General features: G+C 33.3%; 1 protein-coding gene across 1 annotated transcript in view; it reads left to right on the top strand.

The window, feature by feature from the left end:
• Positions 1–1739: 1739 nt before the first annotated feature.
• LOC136024823 (cGMP-specific 3',5'-cyclic phosphodiesterase-like) overlaps positions 1740–17447 on the top strand; it is a gene marked incomplete at its 5' end in the record, with an annotated part of 114109 nt that continues 98401 nt past the window's right edge. The window contains 2 exons of the mRNA XM_065700303.1: positions 1740–1871; positions 12043–12222. Of these exons, the coding sequence (XP_065556375.1) occupies positions 1740–1871; positions 12043–12222 (312 nt within the window). The remainder of the gene's footprint in view (positions 1872–12042; positions 12223–17447) is intronic.

The following is a 17447-nucleotide window of genomic DNA, read 5'->3' as shown; positions in this document are numbered from 1 at the left end:
ATAGGCTAATTATCTATGAATAGCCACGCTTTTATTCTATTAAATAAAAAAACAAGTTTTTTCAATTGAATGTAAGAGGCAACATTAAAACTTAAAATGAACAGAAATTATTACGTATATTTCGAGAGAAAGGGTATCCCCCTCATCAATACCTCGATTTTCACATTAAAGTTTTTATTGTACTCACATTAAAGTACTTTACAGAAATCTTCTTATTGTTCTAATTAAACGACACCTGCGTTTCAAGAGTCGTTATTAAGGAATTGGGACGGAATTCAAACTTTAGAGTAGATAGCGAGGTATTGAAAAGGGGGTGATCCCCCATCATATGCGTAATAACTTCTTTTCGTTTTAAGTTTTAATGTTGGTACTTACTTTTGGTTGAAAAAACTTGTTTTTTTAAGTTTAATAATATCGAAAAGTCCAGCTCCATCTCCAAGAAAAATCCCCCTCCCCATGGAAAAATCCTCTAGACATTAAAATACCGATGAAAGTTTACCCCAGACAATTACCCTAAACGTCTCCCCATGTAAGATTAAGTCGGCAAAGGGAGTATGACACAAATAAAAATAATTTCATATGGAAGATTTTCCCATTGTAAAATTTTCCGTGAATGGTTCACTTCCAGAAACTTCCCTCCTAATATAAAATTTCTCCGTTGAAAATCCAACAAGCGGAAAATTTACATCTGTTCCCACCCAAAAAGCATATGCAAACTTCCCAATAACAAATACTGTACGTAAACAATGTGCAAATTTCATAACTTAAAACCTTTCTCCCGGAGCTGTGGGGGTCATGTTATATCCTAAAGCGCAGCTTTTGGACCTTTCATCTATGCTGAAAAATGGCTATCTCAAAATTTAGATCGGAAGGTTTTGAGAAATTGGGCTTGGGGGGGGGCTAGTTGCCCTCAAGTCGTTTTGGTCACTTAAAAAGGGCACTAGAACTTCTAATTTTCACTTGAACGAGCCCTCTCCCGATTTTCTAGGATAGTTGGTTGGATACGATCAACTCTGCCGAAGCAAAACATAAAAACACATCCATAATCTTTTTTCTCACAATAAAAAAAAAAAATTACATTTTCGCAGACAGTAGCTTGAACCTCTAAAATAGGGTTCTCTGACGCGATGAATCAAATGATTTGTTTTTCATTAAGATAATTCGGCTTTTAGGGGCTGTTTCATCATTTTTCTCAGGCTCGTAGCTTCTGAAGGGTAATATTAAACTGAATGAATCTTAAGTATAGGAAATGAGCATAACAAGCCTAATTTTTTGACATATCTATTGATATCAAAACTCCGTTTTTTAGAGTCTTGTTAGCTTTTGGGCTGCTTAACTCCTTACTTACAGTTCATTACCACAAGCTGTTTGATACGCAGTATGGAAACCGTGGAAAACCATACTAAAATTAAAGATAAAAGTAAGACAAACTGTATTTATTAACCACAGAAATAAAAATTTCAAGTGACTTCTAGTTAGATTTTCTTCCCTTCGGTCCTCCCTTTAGGTTTTGCGGCTTTCGCACAAGTTTTTGGCTACTTTTTTCCAATATAGGGATAATTGTGTTTTGCTTAAATAAAACCTTTGGACTGTGTTTACCGCCCTGAAAATGTTGCATTTAAGTAAGGATCTAGCATTACTATATTTTCATTCTGACTGCAGTCCTTATCAAACTCTCCGATTAGAGTTTAACGCCATTTCAGGCAATTTATATGTAAATCTTAATATTTTTTCTTTTATTCCAGCAAGTATTCCAAACTGCATTTCAGCTTCGGTGCTTTCCAGATGAAGCAAGTGATAACAACGTAGAACCTGCTCCACTTGACTCCCCGTATGCAAATGTTGCAAAATATGTGGCCAACACAACTGAGGTATGATAAAGTCAATCTTCAAGTAGTATTGTGACATCTTTTCAGAGTTCAGAGTTCAGTTCAGAGTTTTATTCGCCAATAAAAACAAAAAGAAAATATAATACTCTTATTCCCCTTCGAAAGGCTCCATGGCCAGGGATACAAGGGGGGTACAAAAAAATAATATAAGCAACAACAAAAAAAAAGAACAATTGCAAAATAATGTATAAGATGAAAAAGAGAACATACCTGAGGCCTGAGAGTCAAAGCGCAGAGAGGACAACCATTAACCATGAGCAAACACTCAGGGGACATCAACTCCTTATAGGAAAAGAAAAAAAAAACAAAAAAAAAAACAAAAAAAATGCTATTCTGTTTGATTCTTTAATAAATTAAATAAAAAAAACAAGTTTTTTTAAATGAAAGTAAGGAGCAAAATTAAAATTTAAAACGAACAGAAATTACTCCTTATATAAAAGGGGCTTTTCCTCCTCAACGCCCCGCTCTTTGTGCTAAAGTTTGACTCTTTCTCTTAACTCTATTTTTAAAATAGTAAGAAACTCTAACGTAAAGAGCGGGGCGTCGAGTAGGAAAAGCCCCTTTCATATATGGAGAAATTTCTGCTCGTTTTAAGTTTTAATATTGCTCCTTACTTTCATTTAAAAAAACTTGTTTTTTTATTTAATTTCTGGACGTTTTTGAATTAATGCATGTTTTGATCTTGACTCTCCGCACATAAAAAATTAAAACGAAAATTGTATATTAATAAATTGCAATTGATCGGAAGATTTTGAGAAAAAAGGAGCGAGGGAGGAGGCCTTTCAATTTTTTACAAACGTCTTCATGGTGAAAAATATACGTAACTTACGTAACGAACTTCTATATTCGTATGTTTTTATTGTGTATATGAGGGAGTTCAACCCTCTTCGATACCTAGCTCTTTACACTAAAGCTTAAATTTTGTCCCAAGTCCTTAAGAATTGAGTCACAAAGGCCGTAGAATAAATAGTTGAAATTACTAAAAATACTTTAGCGTAAAGAGTGAGGTATAACAAGGAGGTAAACCTCACATATGCGTAATAATTTTTGTTCGTTTTAAGTTTTAATGCTGCTCCTTACTTTCAGCAGAAAAAACTTTTCATATTTATTTTTTCATTGTTTTTTAAAATTAGGCTAGAAAATCCTGCGCCACCTTCATTGAAATTCTCTTCCCCCATGAGAAGTTTCTCCATAGAAATATTCTCCAACGTAACCCCCCCCCCTCAACTCTCCCCCCTAAACCAATAAAATCCCCCTGAAAACATTTCCCAGTAACCATTACTATATGTAAACACAGGTCAAAGTTTGTAACTTGAAGCCCCTCCCACGGGGACTGCGGGGGAGTAAGTCGTCCCTAAAGACATTATTATTAGGTTATTCGACTAGGGTGAATAAAATGTCTATATCAGAAGTTTGATCCGGTGACTTTTGGGAAAAATGACCGTGGAAGGGGGCCTAGGTGCCCTCCAATTCTTTTGGTCACTTAAAAGGGCACTAGAACTTTTAATTTCCATTAGAATGAGCCCTCTCGCGACATTCTAGGACCACTCAATCGATACGAACACCCCTGAGGAAAAAAACAAAAACAAAAAAACAAAATAACAAGTAAACACGCATCCGTGATCTGTCTTCTGGCAAAAAATGTGAAATTCCAAATTTTTGTAGATAGGAGATTGAAACTTCTACAATAAGGTTCTTTGATTCGCTGAATATGATGGTGTGATTCTCTTTAAGATTGTATGACTTTTATGGGGTGTTTCCCCCTGTTTTCTAAAATCAGGCAAATTTTCTCAGGCTCGTAACTTTTGATGGGTATAAATGATCATGATGAAACTTATATATTTGAAATCAGCATTAAAATGCGATTCTTTTGATGTAGCTATTGGTATCAAAATTCCTTTTTTTTTAGTTTCAGTTACTATTGAGCCGGGTCGCTATATACCAGTAGCTATATCAAAAGAATGACATATTAAAGCTGATTTTAAATCTATAAGTTTCATCAAGTTTAGTGATACCCATCAAAAGTTACGTGCCTGAGAAAATTTGCCTTATTTTAGAAAATAGAGGGAAACACCCCCTAAAATTCATACAATCTTAACGATAATCACACTATCAGTTTCAGCGTATCAGAGAAGCCTATTAGAGAAGTTTCAAGCTACTATCTACAAGGCTGATCAAGGATGCGTGTTTCTTTGATTGTTTCTTTTTATTTATTTTTTATTTTTTTTTCAGGGATGATCGTATCGACCCAGTGGTCCTAGAATGTTACAAGACGGCTCATTCTAACGGAAATAAAAATATCTAGTGCCCTTTTTAATTGACCAAAATAATTGGAGGGCACCTAGGCCCCCTCCCACGCTAATCATTCTCCCAAAGTCAACGGATCAAAATTCTGAGATAGCCACTTTATTCAGCGTAGTCGAAAAACCTTATAACCATGTCCTTGGGGACGACTTACTCCCCCGCAGTCTCCTTGGGAGGGGCTACAAGTTACAAACTTTAACCAGTGCTTACATATAGTTATGGTTATTGGGAAGTGTGCAGACGTTTCCAGGGGGATTTTTGGTTGGGGCGAGGGGATGAGAAGAGGGAGATATGTTGGGGGAACTTTCCATCGAGGAATTTGTCATGGGGGAAGAAAATCTCTCTGAAGGGAGTGCAGGATTTTCTAGCATTATTTAAAAAAAAACAGTGACAAAATAAATATGAATTTTTTTTTCAATTGGAAATAAGGAGCAGCATTAAAACTTAAAACGGACAGAAATTATTACGCATATGAGGGGCTCATCTCCTCCTAATACCTCACTCTTTACGCTAAAGTATTTTTAGTAATTTCAACTATTTATTCTACGGCTTTTATGATTCAGGGGTCATTCTTAATGAATTGGGACAAAATTTAAGCTTTAGTGTTAAGTGCGAGGTACTGACGAGGGGGTGAACCCCCTCATATTTGTAATAAAAGCATGAGAATACAAAAGTTCGTTACGTAAGCTAATTTATAAGTTACGTATCTTTTACTAATAAAAACATTCGTAAAAAATTGAAAGTTCTAGTTGCCTTTTTAAGTAGCCAAAAAATCGGAGGGCAACTAGGCTTCCTCCCCCGTTCTTTTTTCTCAAAATCATTCGATCAAAACTATGAGAAAGCCATTTAGCCAAAAAAAAAAAAAAAAAAATATGCAAATTTCGTTTTAATTATTCCTCTGTGGAGAGCCAAAATCAAAACATGCATTAATTCAAAAACGTTCAGAAATTGAATAAAAAAAAACAAGTTTTTTTTAGCTGAAAGTAAGGAGCGACATTAAAACTTAAAACGAACAGAAATTACTTCGTATATGAAAGAGGCTGCTTCCTCATCAACGCCCTGCTTTTTACACTAAAGTTTTTTACTGTTTTAAAAAGAAGAGTTGAGAGAAAGAGTCAAACTTTAGCGTAAATAGCGGGGCGTTGATGAGGAAGCAGCCTCTTTCATATACGAAGTAATTTCTGTTAGAGGGACACCTTTAATTAATTAAGTAAAAAAAATGGTGCAAGGTAGGAGCCCGATGGTAGAAGACGAAACACCTATTGTGTCTTGCTATGTTTTTTAACGCCAAGAGCCCAATACAACTAAAATTGTTGTTTTTACGGATCCCCTCTCAATATCTTGCCTCCGCTAGTTAAAATAAATCAGCCCTGGGAAAAACTACCTCCGTCGCAGTCTTTTACGGGGTTAAATATGAAATTTTGCACCTCCATTAATAACTGAAATCCTGGTTCTAAGGTCTGGTCTTTAAGCTCTTTTAGAACAACCTGCAAATGAAATATAAAAAACGTAAGGCTGAAATGTTTTCTTTAATGCGTTACCAGATAAAAAAAAGAAATACTTTATAGAAAATTCACCTTCAGTTTAAATGATAGCTTCTATTGACATTTAAAAACAAAAAAAAGAATAATAATTTGGAAGGTAAATCAAATCCCCATATATTTCTTGGAATTGTCAACATATTACATATAACATTGATGAATACATTGATAAAATTGATATTATTACCACAAAAAGTGCCTCAAAATCTGCATAAATTGATGCTTAACAAACAAGAAATACCTGCCCTCAAGGGGGATGAAAACAACATTGGCGGTTTCACAGTCACTTTACGTGACCTGGTTCACTGTGATAGTGATTCTGAATCCCAAAGTGTATAAAAAGCTTGTATCGGTGGAAGCTGGTGCTAGCGTTGAAAAGAAAAATTAACAAACCTATCTATATCGCACGATCGAACACAAACTGCAGCGCACTTGTCTTTTCGGGTACTTTAGAAAGTAGTAATGATAAAGAAAGCAGAATCCTATCCTCAGCCGGTCTAACAGCTTGAGGTCAATTAGCCTACCTTATCTTCCAAAATTTCCATAAGTTAGCCTAGTCACACTGCGTCCAGACAGGATTCTGATTTAAAATAATTCTTGAAAAAACTCACTGATTGATTATTACTTACAACAAACTTAAATACTTTAAACTGGGGCCAAGTGGATCAGCACCAAAATACCAAATTTTCATACCCTATCCCTGTTCAATCACCCAAGTTCTAATTCCTGCAATTTTTCTTTCTTTAATAGTGATTCCTACAACTACCGGTTTTTACAGCATGTTTTCACAGATTGCTTTCGTCTTTTTGGAAAAGAGAAATTTCTAATGATAATACAGAATCATTCCTATTCCTCGAAAAAATACTATAAATGGTTTTCATCTATTTATCGCACATGAAAAATGTCATTTTCAGCCCTGAAGCGAAAGTATTTCTTTCTTATTACCTTTCAGGAAATTGAAAACTGCGCTTAAAAGCTCCAATATCTTCCAGGATATGTATTCATTTGGACGTATGCTACTAGGATATTAATTTTTAGGTGTCGTTAATGTTATTCGGAATATTGTTGTTGGAATTGTCATTATTAAGCGTTGTCGTTTTAAATTTGTTTACACTGAATAGGGACTGCACTTCGTGGCATCTAGAAAATCGTTACTATGGATGGTTGTAATCCTACCAAAGAAAACCACTACCCAACTTTTCTCCTTTTTTGCGATTTTTTTTTTTGCCTTAGGTGTAAGAAATTTGTTATTGGATGGGAAAATTTCAAAAGTTGTCGGGGAAACTTAAGATTTGTTTTGGTTTGGGGTATCTTATCTAAGATATTCTGCATATTCCATCCAAAATTACAATCGTAATGTTTTTCTGGTACATTTAATAAAACATATCTTAATGAACTTATTATACCTAAAGTGTAGGTGCTAGAAAAATTCCGACCACATTTTGTTTTATATTACAAACCTACATTATAAAACTTCCCTTAGCATACAAAAAAGAAACATTCATCAATATAACCAATTTCTGTAAAAAAAAAAAGAAAGAAAGAAAAATAAATAAGTTACTTATCTGGCTATTAAAATTTATGATTGTGTGTTCAAATTCTGTGTGAAAAGTTGCATTAAAAATGCAAAGGAAGTTTTTTGGGCTGATTACTCCGTTTTACAGTCGTGATACCCAAACTCTTAAGAAAATAATAAGAAAAAAACTTACAGATATTACTTATGAATGATTAGCACAAATTTATCAACTGTGGCTAGTAAAACTCATCATTGTATGTTCAAATCCAGTGTAAAAGGCTGCCTTAAAAACAAATGAAAGTTTCCTTCGAAAGAAAGAAACAAACTAAAGAAGGACTCAGGTTAATATGCAGACATTTGGTTCAAAGATAGTCTTTTGGCTTAAGATAATTCTTGAAATAACCCACAAATTGATTATTCCTTACAACAAATTTAATGTTTTAAGCCTGGGGCCAAGTGGATTAGCACCAAAATAACAAAATTTTATTTGGTGTCAGAAAAGACCAAATTTTCTTTGAAATTTTCCACTTTTCTAATGGAACTGCCAGATGTTAAACTGGAAATGATGATTGTGGTTTGTAATCTTTTTCTTCTGATGGATGTCTGTTAGATTACCGTACACCTATTCTTGAGAATGGGGTATAGCATACCCTATCCCTGTTCAATGACCAAAGCTCCAATTCTCGTAATTTCTTTTCTTTAATACTGATTCCTACAATTACCGGTTTTCACAGCATGTTTTCACAGGTTTGTTTCGTTTGTTTGGAAAAGAGAAATTTATAAATGATAATACAGAATCATTGCTATTTCTCGAGAAATACTGTAAATTGTTTTCATCTATTCCTCACACATGAAAAATGTCATTTTCAGCCTTGAAGCGAAAGTATTTCTTTCTTATTACCTTTCAGGAAATTGAAAACTGCGCTTAAAAGCTCCAATATCTTCTAGGATATGTATTCATTTGGACGTATGCTACTAGGATATTATTTTTTAGGTGTCGTTAATGTTATTCGTAATATTGTTGTTTGAATTGTCATTATTAAGCGTTGTCGTTTTAAATTTGTTTACACTGAAAAGGGACTGCACTTCGTAGCATCTAGAAAATCGTTACTATGGATGGTTGTAATCCTACCAAAGGAAACCACTACCCAACTTTTCTCCTTTTTGCGGTTTTTTTTTGGCCTTAGGCGTAAGAAATTTGTTATTGGATGGGAAAAGTTCAAAAGTTGTCGTGGAAACTTAAGATTTGTTTTGGTTTGGGGTATCTTATCTAAGATATTCTGCATATTCCACCCAAAATTACAATCGTATTGTTTTTCTGGTACATTTAATAAAACATATCTTAATGAACTTATTATACCTAAAGTGTAGGTGCTTGAAAAATTCCGACCACATTTTTGTTTTATAATACAAACATACATTATAAAACTTCCCTTGGCATACAAAAAAAGAAACATTCATCAATATAACCAGTTTCTGTAAAAAAAAAGATAAAAATAAAAATAAATAAGCTACTTATCTGGCTATTAAAATTTATGATGTATGTTCGAATTCTGTGTGAAAAGTTTCATTAAAAATGCAAAGAAAGTTTTTTGGGCTGATTACTCCGTTTTACAGTCGTGATACCCAAACTCTTAAGAAAATAATAAGAAAAAAACTTACAGATATTACTTATGAATGATTAGCACAAATTTATGAACTGTGGCTAGTAAAATTTATCATTGTATGTTCAAATCCAGTGTAAAAGGCTGCCTTAAAAACAAAAGAAAGTTTCTCTCGAAAGAAAGAAACGAACTAAAAAAGGACTCAGGTTAATATGCAGACATTTGGTTCAAAAGATAGTCATTCTTTAAGATAATTCTTGAAATAACCCACAAATTGATTATTCCTTACAACAAATTTAAATGTTTTAAGCCTGGGGCCAAGTGGATTAGCATCAAAATAACAAATTTATATTTGGTGTCAGAAAAGACCAAATTTTCTTTGAAATTTTCTACTTTTCTAATGGAACTGCCAGATGTTAAACTGGAAATGATGATTGTGGTTTGTAATCTTTTTCTTCTGATGGATGTCTGTTAGATTACCGTACACCTATTCATTAGAATGGGGTATAGCATACCCTATCCCTGTTCAATGACCAAAGCTCCAATTCTCGTAATTCCTTTTCTTTAATACTGATTCCTGCAATTACCGGTTTTTACAGCATGTTTTCACAGGTTTGTTTCATTTGTTTGGAAAAGAGAAATTTCTAATGATCATACAGAATCATTCCTATTTCTCGAGAAATACTGTAAATTGTTTTCATCTATTTCTCACACATGAAAAATGCCATTTTTAGCCTTGAAGCGAAAGTGTTTCTTTCTTATTACCTTTCAGAAAAATGGAAACTGCCCTTAAAGGCTCCAATATATTCCAGGATATGTGTTCATTTGGAAATGTACTACAAGGATATTGTTTTTAAGTGTTGTTAATATTATTCGGAATATTGTTGTTGGAATTTTCATTATTAAGTGTTGTCATTTTAAATTTGTTTTATACTGAATAGGGACTGCAATTCGTGGCATCTTGAAAATCGTTACTATGGATAGGTGTAATCCTACCAAAAGAAACCACTCCCCACTTTTCTCCTTTTTTGCGATTTTTTTGGGGGCTTAGGCTTAAGAAATTTCTTAGTGGATGGGAAAACCTCAAAAAGTTGTCGGGGAAACCAAAGATTTATTTTGGCTTGTGGTACCTTATCTAATATTTTCTGTATATTTTGTCCAAAATTACAATCGCATTGTTTTTCTGGTACGTGTAATAAAACATATCTTAAAAAAGTTATTGTATTCCGACCATATTTTTGTTTTATATTACAAACCTACATTATCAAACTTCCCTTGGCGTACAAAAAGAGAAACATTTATCAATATAACCAATTTCTTAAAAAAAAACGTACAAAAAAGTAAACATTCATCAATATTACCAATTTCTGTTTAAAAAAAAGTTAATTCTCTGGTTATTAAGAATTTATGATTGTACTCGGTGTGGAATATTACATTAAAATGCAACGGTAGAAGAAAAAACTTAAAAATATTATTTATGAGAATAATTAGCACAAATTTATGAACTACGGCTAGTAAAATTTTTCATTGTATATTCAAATCCAGTGTAAAAAGTTGCCTTACAAAAAAAAGAAAGTTTCTTTCGAAAGAATGAAACGAACGAAAGAAAGACTCAGGTTAATAATCAGACATTCGGTTCAAAACTTTCAATAGAAAAATTTTTAACGAAGCAGAGAAGAATTTAACTATAAGGTGATAAGGTGTCTCCATCTTTCTTTCTAAAACACTCTATGGACGAGGACAAGAAAAAATCCCATTAAAACGGGAAGAAATCACTCTTATAGATAAAAAGAACAAAAACCTGAAAAAGATGAAAAGATTGAAACAAAAACGAAAAGAAAAAATGAAACAGAGATATAAAAAACAAATAAAATTCAAATTTGTTTTTTATATGTGATGCATGCTTTTAGTGGTTTCTTTAGCGGTCATAGAAGTTTCATAGTTGACCACAATGGCAGAACATTATCAGCCTCATCGTAAAATTCTTAGGAAAAAGATCATAATGAAAACTGTTGTTGAGCTCACATTTATTATTGATATTCAAGGTCAAATACACTTCACACGTGATAAATTTAACACAATTAATACCACTTCGTCTTCAAGCTTGCTCAAATTCAAAACATTTGCCAAGTAAGAAGTTGAAAATACATCAAAATGTAATCACTGTCAATAGCACAAAAGCAATAAGCTAAGCTCAAACGCCATTTTCATTATATTGAATAACCAGGCTGGTATGAGAAATTATGTAAGAAAATTCCTTGCCACAGATATTTAAATAACTGGAACTAGCATATAGGAAGGAGGGAGGAGGTTATATACTATCTTCTCCAGAACCTAATAATTCTCAACATTTCCCATGTTTTTCATTTACTTGTGTTTTTTATGGGTATATTCTTTTATTTTTATAATTTTTTGTCTTTTTTGCCTTAATCTATATTTTTGATGTCAATCCTATATTAATTATCCGTGCACCATCTAATGAAAATGACTCCTGAAATGCTCTCAAATTGTAAGTCCCTTGGACAACATCAGCAATGCCGAATCACTTAACATGAGAAAATAGTTCCTATAAACACTTTATAGTATTTGCATCCCATGGCATTGCATCCTCTTTAGTTCCTGAGCTTAACACACAGAAAACAAAGTTAAAAGATAGCTATATTATCCAAATCTTTATTAAAAAAATTTCCTGAAATGGTTTTTTTTTACAGGCTTCAGCATAGAAAATGTTTAATTTATATTTAGAATATATTTATTTACAATTTAATAATTAAACATATTTATTAAACCATTTACCGCGTGCTCTTTGATAATTCATAGTTTCTGTAATCTTTTTGGTCCTTAGCCATGTTTTTAGAAGAACATTCTTGCGTTTGTATAAAGCTATAAGGCATTCATTTACTTTGAAGTCTAAACTCCAGGAAATTTGAGAAGCTACTTGTAAGAATCTCGTGACTCAAAAAAATTTAGTTCCTTTTACTGGTTAGAGCGGAACCAATCAGATAGAATCTCATTTGTCGACCTTTTTTGACTAGTTTTGGGTTTAAGAGTAAGTTTCCGTTTCTTAAACCTTCAAAAATGTAAAAAGTGTACATTTCTCATGTCGACTTTATATAGGCCCAGCTATGCATGCCGTTCAGGTGATATGTATGAACCATATGATAAACTTTAACTTATTTACTATGCAGATATTAAGAATTAACGACCTGTCCAAGTGGAGTGAGTACGAATTTGGCTCAACGGCGTACGAAATTGTTTCTCATCTTGCAAAGACAGACCCTAGTTTGAGATCTCTAGTTGCTCTTCCGATCTGCCATCGAGAGGAAGAAAAAAATTCAGTGGTTGGAGTTGCTTTGCTTGTAAACAAGGCAAGTTCGTTTTTCAATTCAGTAGCTTTCCACTAGAATAATAGTTGCATGCAAGAGTGAAAGGGAGCAGGTTTGGCATCTTAATCCCCCTGGAAGACCGAAGGTGCACAAAAAGGACAGTGCTTTGGCAAATACAAACACCTTTTGCAACTTTTACCACGAATTCTTTGTCGTGAAAAATATTCTCCAGGCTTGCTGCTCTCCTACAGAATTTTTCTTAAGGCCAGTGCCTCTTGGGGGTACTTTTTTCACAAATGGTAATGAAACTTTTACCACATATCTCTTATAAAATTACAACTTTACTTGAATAAAAAGTTTCTTAAAATTATTCTTATTTTTTGGAATATTTTGATGAGAAAGAGTTTGAACAAGTTCAGAAGTAACATATATTTAATTTTGATTAAATCTCGCCATGACTTTTTTTTAATGATTACCCAACTCTAACAAAGCACTTGTTGTTTGGGTTTTTTGTTTATTCTGTTTAAAAAATTGGAAACGAGAAAAAATTAACAAACAATTAAGTTTTTCAAATGGAAGTAAAGAGCGAAATTGAAACTTGAAGCAGGTAGAAATTATTATATTGCAAAGTATGCTTATGAAAGCAGTGTAAATCAACTAACTGACGATTTTTCATTGTATGTGTAGGTTTATCCAAAACTAACCGATAAAACCACAAAACTTGAGCAATAAAACAAAAACCTTTCCTAAAAGCCAAAAACCGGCAGACAATAACCCAGTCTATAAGCAGTTGAATAATTTTTCACTAGCCATGATGTCGATTGCTTTTAGAAGACAATTTACGATTTTCTCGAAAACCCAAAGTTTACTTTACTATTTCACATTTTACTTTCGACATTTCCACATGTTTGCTGTATTTACCAAAAAATCGTCAGAGTACCAAGGGGGGGGGATGAAAAAAGAAATCTGATTTTTTTAATTGGTTTCTTGGCAGCTCACATAACTATATAAATTTTTAAAGTTAGGAAAAACAGAAATTGGATTTCTAACGAAGAATACATTAATATTCAGTTAAGTAAGAAAAAGTAAGCTACACTGTGGAAGCAAATTTTAGTCTTACTAAAAAATCAACTAAATAAACAAATTATAAGTCTCATAATCCAATTATTTCTGTTTGTGGCAATTTCAAGTGTCGATCTTCATTTTTGAAGTAAGCTTGAATTGTTAATAGTACCAAGGAAAATCTACTTTCTTAAGGGATAGTCAGGAAGCATTATGGGATGAGGCAGCGAAGCAAAACTGATAGAAAAGTTAATACCTCTTTGTTAATATCTTTTTTCTATGAGCCGGTAAGAAAGCAATATGGCATTACTACCCAATTTCAAGTTACGATATTAATTTTTGAAGTAAGCCTGAATTCTTAATAGTGAATTGTTAACAATGACAGATTCATTACAAAATCCAAGAAGGGCTGTTCGTTTGATGCTTCAGTTTGCCGACATCTAGTTGAATTAAAAAAATTTAAATCACGTTGAAAATTTCATATTGCTTCACTTTTCTACTGTGGAAACATATTAAAGTACTCTATATTTCTACTTAGGAAAAGACTTATATTTTTTTGTGTTTTCAGCAAAGTGCTTATTTTGCTAAATTCCACAAAATATATGGAGACAATATCAGTCAGTTTATCGCAGCTTATTTTTGAGCGAAAAATGTTACACCGGCTGAGAAGCGATAATTTATACCAGTTTAGAATTTTGTTCATCATTTCCCTCAGAAAAGCTTTATTTTTTTCTTAGTTATTAGTAAGGACGGTATCAACAGTGAAGGTATAAAAAACAGCAAGGCCGAGACCCAGAAAAAAAATGGTAATATGATCGACAAGACTAACAATAGGATGCTGGAAGGCACTGTAATGAGATCTCTCTAGTGTGGCTTTAAAACATGTACCCTTCGAAAGGCGGAGGATACTAAATATTTTTCTGAGGACCCCTGATGCTTTCCTGTGGAATAGTCAGTAGTTTTAGTCTGTTGTATGAATGATCATATATGGAACAATAATGTATTGATAAAATTTGGTTCAACCCATTCTTCCAGGGCTGTAATAAAAGAAAAGTACGATAGTTGCATCGCATTTTGTGGATTAAGGAAGCAAGAGCTACACAAAAAGTAGGACCCTCTTGTATAAAGCGTCGTTTGGTCACAATAAAGGATATAAAGTAAATCTGGTTTACTTTATATCCTTAGATATTCGGGTTTACCACTACACAAAAAGTAGGACCCTCTTGTATAAAGCGTTCCGACGTCACAATAAAGGATATAAAGTAAATCGGGTTTTATTGGGAGGCATTAAACTGCAAGAGCTTTGAACTTAGTGGGATGTAAAAAGAAACAGCACAGCTCTGTAACCTCATGCAACTTCGAGCTGAAATTGGTTGTCAATGCTATATATATGTCAATGCTATAATAAATATATTTATATATACTGCGATATACTATATAAACTCAAAATACATCTGCTGAAGTATCACTTAACTGAAGAAGTGATCCTTCAAAATACATAGCTCTGTTAACATCAGACAACATAGAGCTGACATAAGCTGCCAATAGTAGCATAGGGGAAGTAGTAGTGCCGCAACGGCATAGCGTACTTTTGGTAAGAGTGCTCAATTAGTTAATTATGTGACTTTATTTTGTTTAGTTTCTATGTAAGTCTACAGTTTCATTTTCTCCCATAGTGGCTTTTAGTTTGCCAAGCAGTAATTAAAACTAGTTTATTAGCTTAGTATTTGTTATCAGCTCTCTATCTTACCAGCTTGAAAAATATTCTGTAAAAAAAAGAATAAACGACATAGAAACCATTGAATCTATGGCTCTTGAATAAATTTGCTGAGAGAGATAGACAGGATCAACAATTATGACTGAAAAGAGTATGTTCTCTAGGTGATAAACTTGATGAAGAGAAATGACAAAGAAAACTGTTGAAGCGAAAATGAATACTGGCCATCAGAGACGTTTAAAAAAAGAAAAAGGAATTTTCTTACAAAGAGCTCGTGAAAGAACTCACAAGCAAATATTTAATTTCTTAAGGACAGAAAACAAATTTAAAGCAGGAAGTGGACATAAATCTAAAAAAAAATAGTTCCTTGTCTTATGAAAATATTTGTGGATTGGAGAATTCTTTCTTTTTTGTCTAGACTAACCTTCTACTGAATTTTTGGCATTTTAAGTTTCAAGACTGATATATTGTCATGTAAGTGATGGCACCGTGAATTTTGCCATATTAAAAATGATTTCTTAGATGATACTTATCTAGAAGAACTTCTACCTACAAGTTTCCAATTCTAGACGTTCTGTACGAACTAGGCTGGAGTTAATAACTAAAACTTACGCCCTGACTACATTATAGCTATGATTGTGGTTCAAATACGGTGGCCTCAGCTAGGGCCATTCTATCTCAAGGGATGGCACACTGGACTTTGTAATCCTTTGTTTTTCGGAACGAGGGTTTAAATCTTAATGCAGAATATTTTTTGGCTTGTGTGGGGGTAAGTGATGTAACTCTGCAAGCTTAGTAACCTTGAATTCTCGGAGCTTATGGTTAAGCAAACTTACAAGCAACATACGAACTTCAAATGTCAAGATCGGCGCAAAAACCGCCTAGTCCTGGTGCAAAAAGAAGAAGCAAATCAGAATTGTCGCACAACTACCGTTCTAATTATGTGTAACATCCATTTTTTGGCTTGTGTGGGGGTAAGTGATGTAACTCTGCAAGCTTAGTCACCTTGAATATGCGGAGCTTATGGTTAAGTAAACTACCAAACAACATATGAACTTCATATGTCAGGTTCGGCGAAAAAAAAAACATGCCTAGTCCTGGTGCAAAAAGAAGAAGCAAATCAGGATTGCCACATAACTACCGTTCCATTTATGTGTACCATCCGTAATATGTCTATTTGAACATAACTCAACTTTCAAGTGATAAATATACGAGTATAATGACCAATAAGAATTATGATTTAGTGCATAAATTTTTCAGTTAGGACATATAGAAGCTCGAGAAAGCAGTTTCCTATCTGTAAGATCAATCTGGGAAAAGTTACAAAAGCAAAGTAGGCACCAGTTGGCAAAACTTGGCAATAGCTGAGAAAAAAATTATATTGACACAATCTGTTAAACCAATTTTTTACTATTTACATTTTCCACTTCTGTAGTGTATCTGATATTGAAATAAAGGACATTTGATGTTGAAAACACTTACTATTCATAAATCTTCGCTGGCAACACTGGCAAATGGGACAGTGATGGGCTCAGTCGTTAGACTTAATTCCTTCTGTTCAAGCTAAGGTGTAAAATAACAACAGTACAACCATGGTACTTTTGAAGGGCATGCAATGACAGTTTAAAGTAAACAAAATAAGTACCATAATACCTATAAATAGTCAGTACTTGGTCAGAAGATTTCCAGTATCTATTAACAACGGTCATACTTAAAAGACTAAGGAAATTAAAATAAAAACAATCCTTTCCCCTCTTCTAGATACATCATTAGTGTGTTCCTACCTGAAAACCATGCTTTTCGGATGTTAGTATTTTTGTTTTTTCAAGAGTGTAAAGTTCTAAGGTTGTGCCACCTCTTCGTCAGTGTTGCCACTTTAAGCCGTGAAAACAAATAAGCGAAACTAATTACCGTACATAATTTTGCAACGCTTCTCGTCAGGAAAAATTCAAATATTAAGAAAGGGTTGATTCCCAGTGATAAACTTCACATTTTAAGAAAAGCAGACCTTCTTAGGTTGTTAGGTGTCAATTCTTCTTTACCGATTTTTAGATGATTTCTCACTCAAGCTTCTTTTTTGAAATTTGGTGCCCGCTACATCTTTTCCATTACAAAATGAAATAATTATTTTCCCTAATTTCTAATACATATTTGGTTGTGTAATTTCCAACAACCCATTTCAAAAAATCAAATTTTATTCTTATTTTCTTTCCTCAGTTCTTTAACTAACAGTTTTTATGACCGCAAATGTTTTGAGGGAATCATGTGCAGTTGTCCCTGACTATCTGTTCCTAAATCTTTTTAAGTGTTTGTTTTTCAAGCTATTTTGATCATGCTAATCTCTCACCTCATTACATTACAAAAGACTTTACAATGTTGGATCCACACACTGATCATGCCATTTATGGAATTGCTACCTTTACCTCTGATCCCACAAACCTCACCCTTTTCCAAAACATAGTCAAATGTGTCAAAAGTCTTCATTATG

Source organism: Artemia franciscana, chromosome 3 (assembly GCF_032884065.1).
Source record: "Artemia franciscana chromosome 3, ASM3288406v1, whole genome shotgun sequence".
Taxonomy (NCBI): Eukaryota; Metazoa; Arthropoda; class Branchiopoda; order Anostraca; family Artemiidae; genus Artemia; species Artemia franciscana.
The sequence above is the reverse complement of the archived record's forward strand: the minus strand, read 5'-3'. Positions and strand labels throughout refer to the sequence as shown.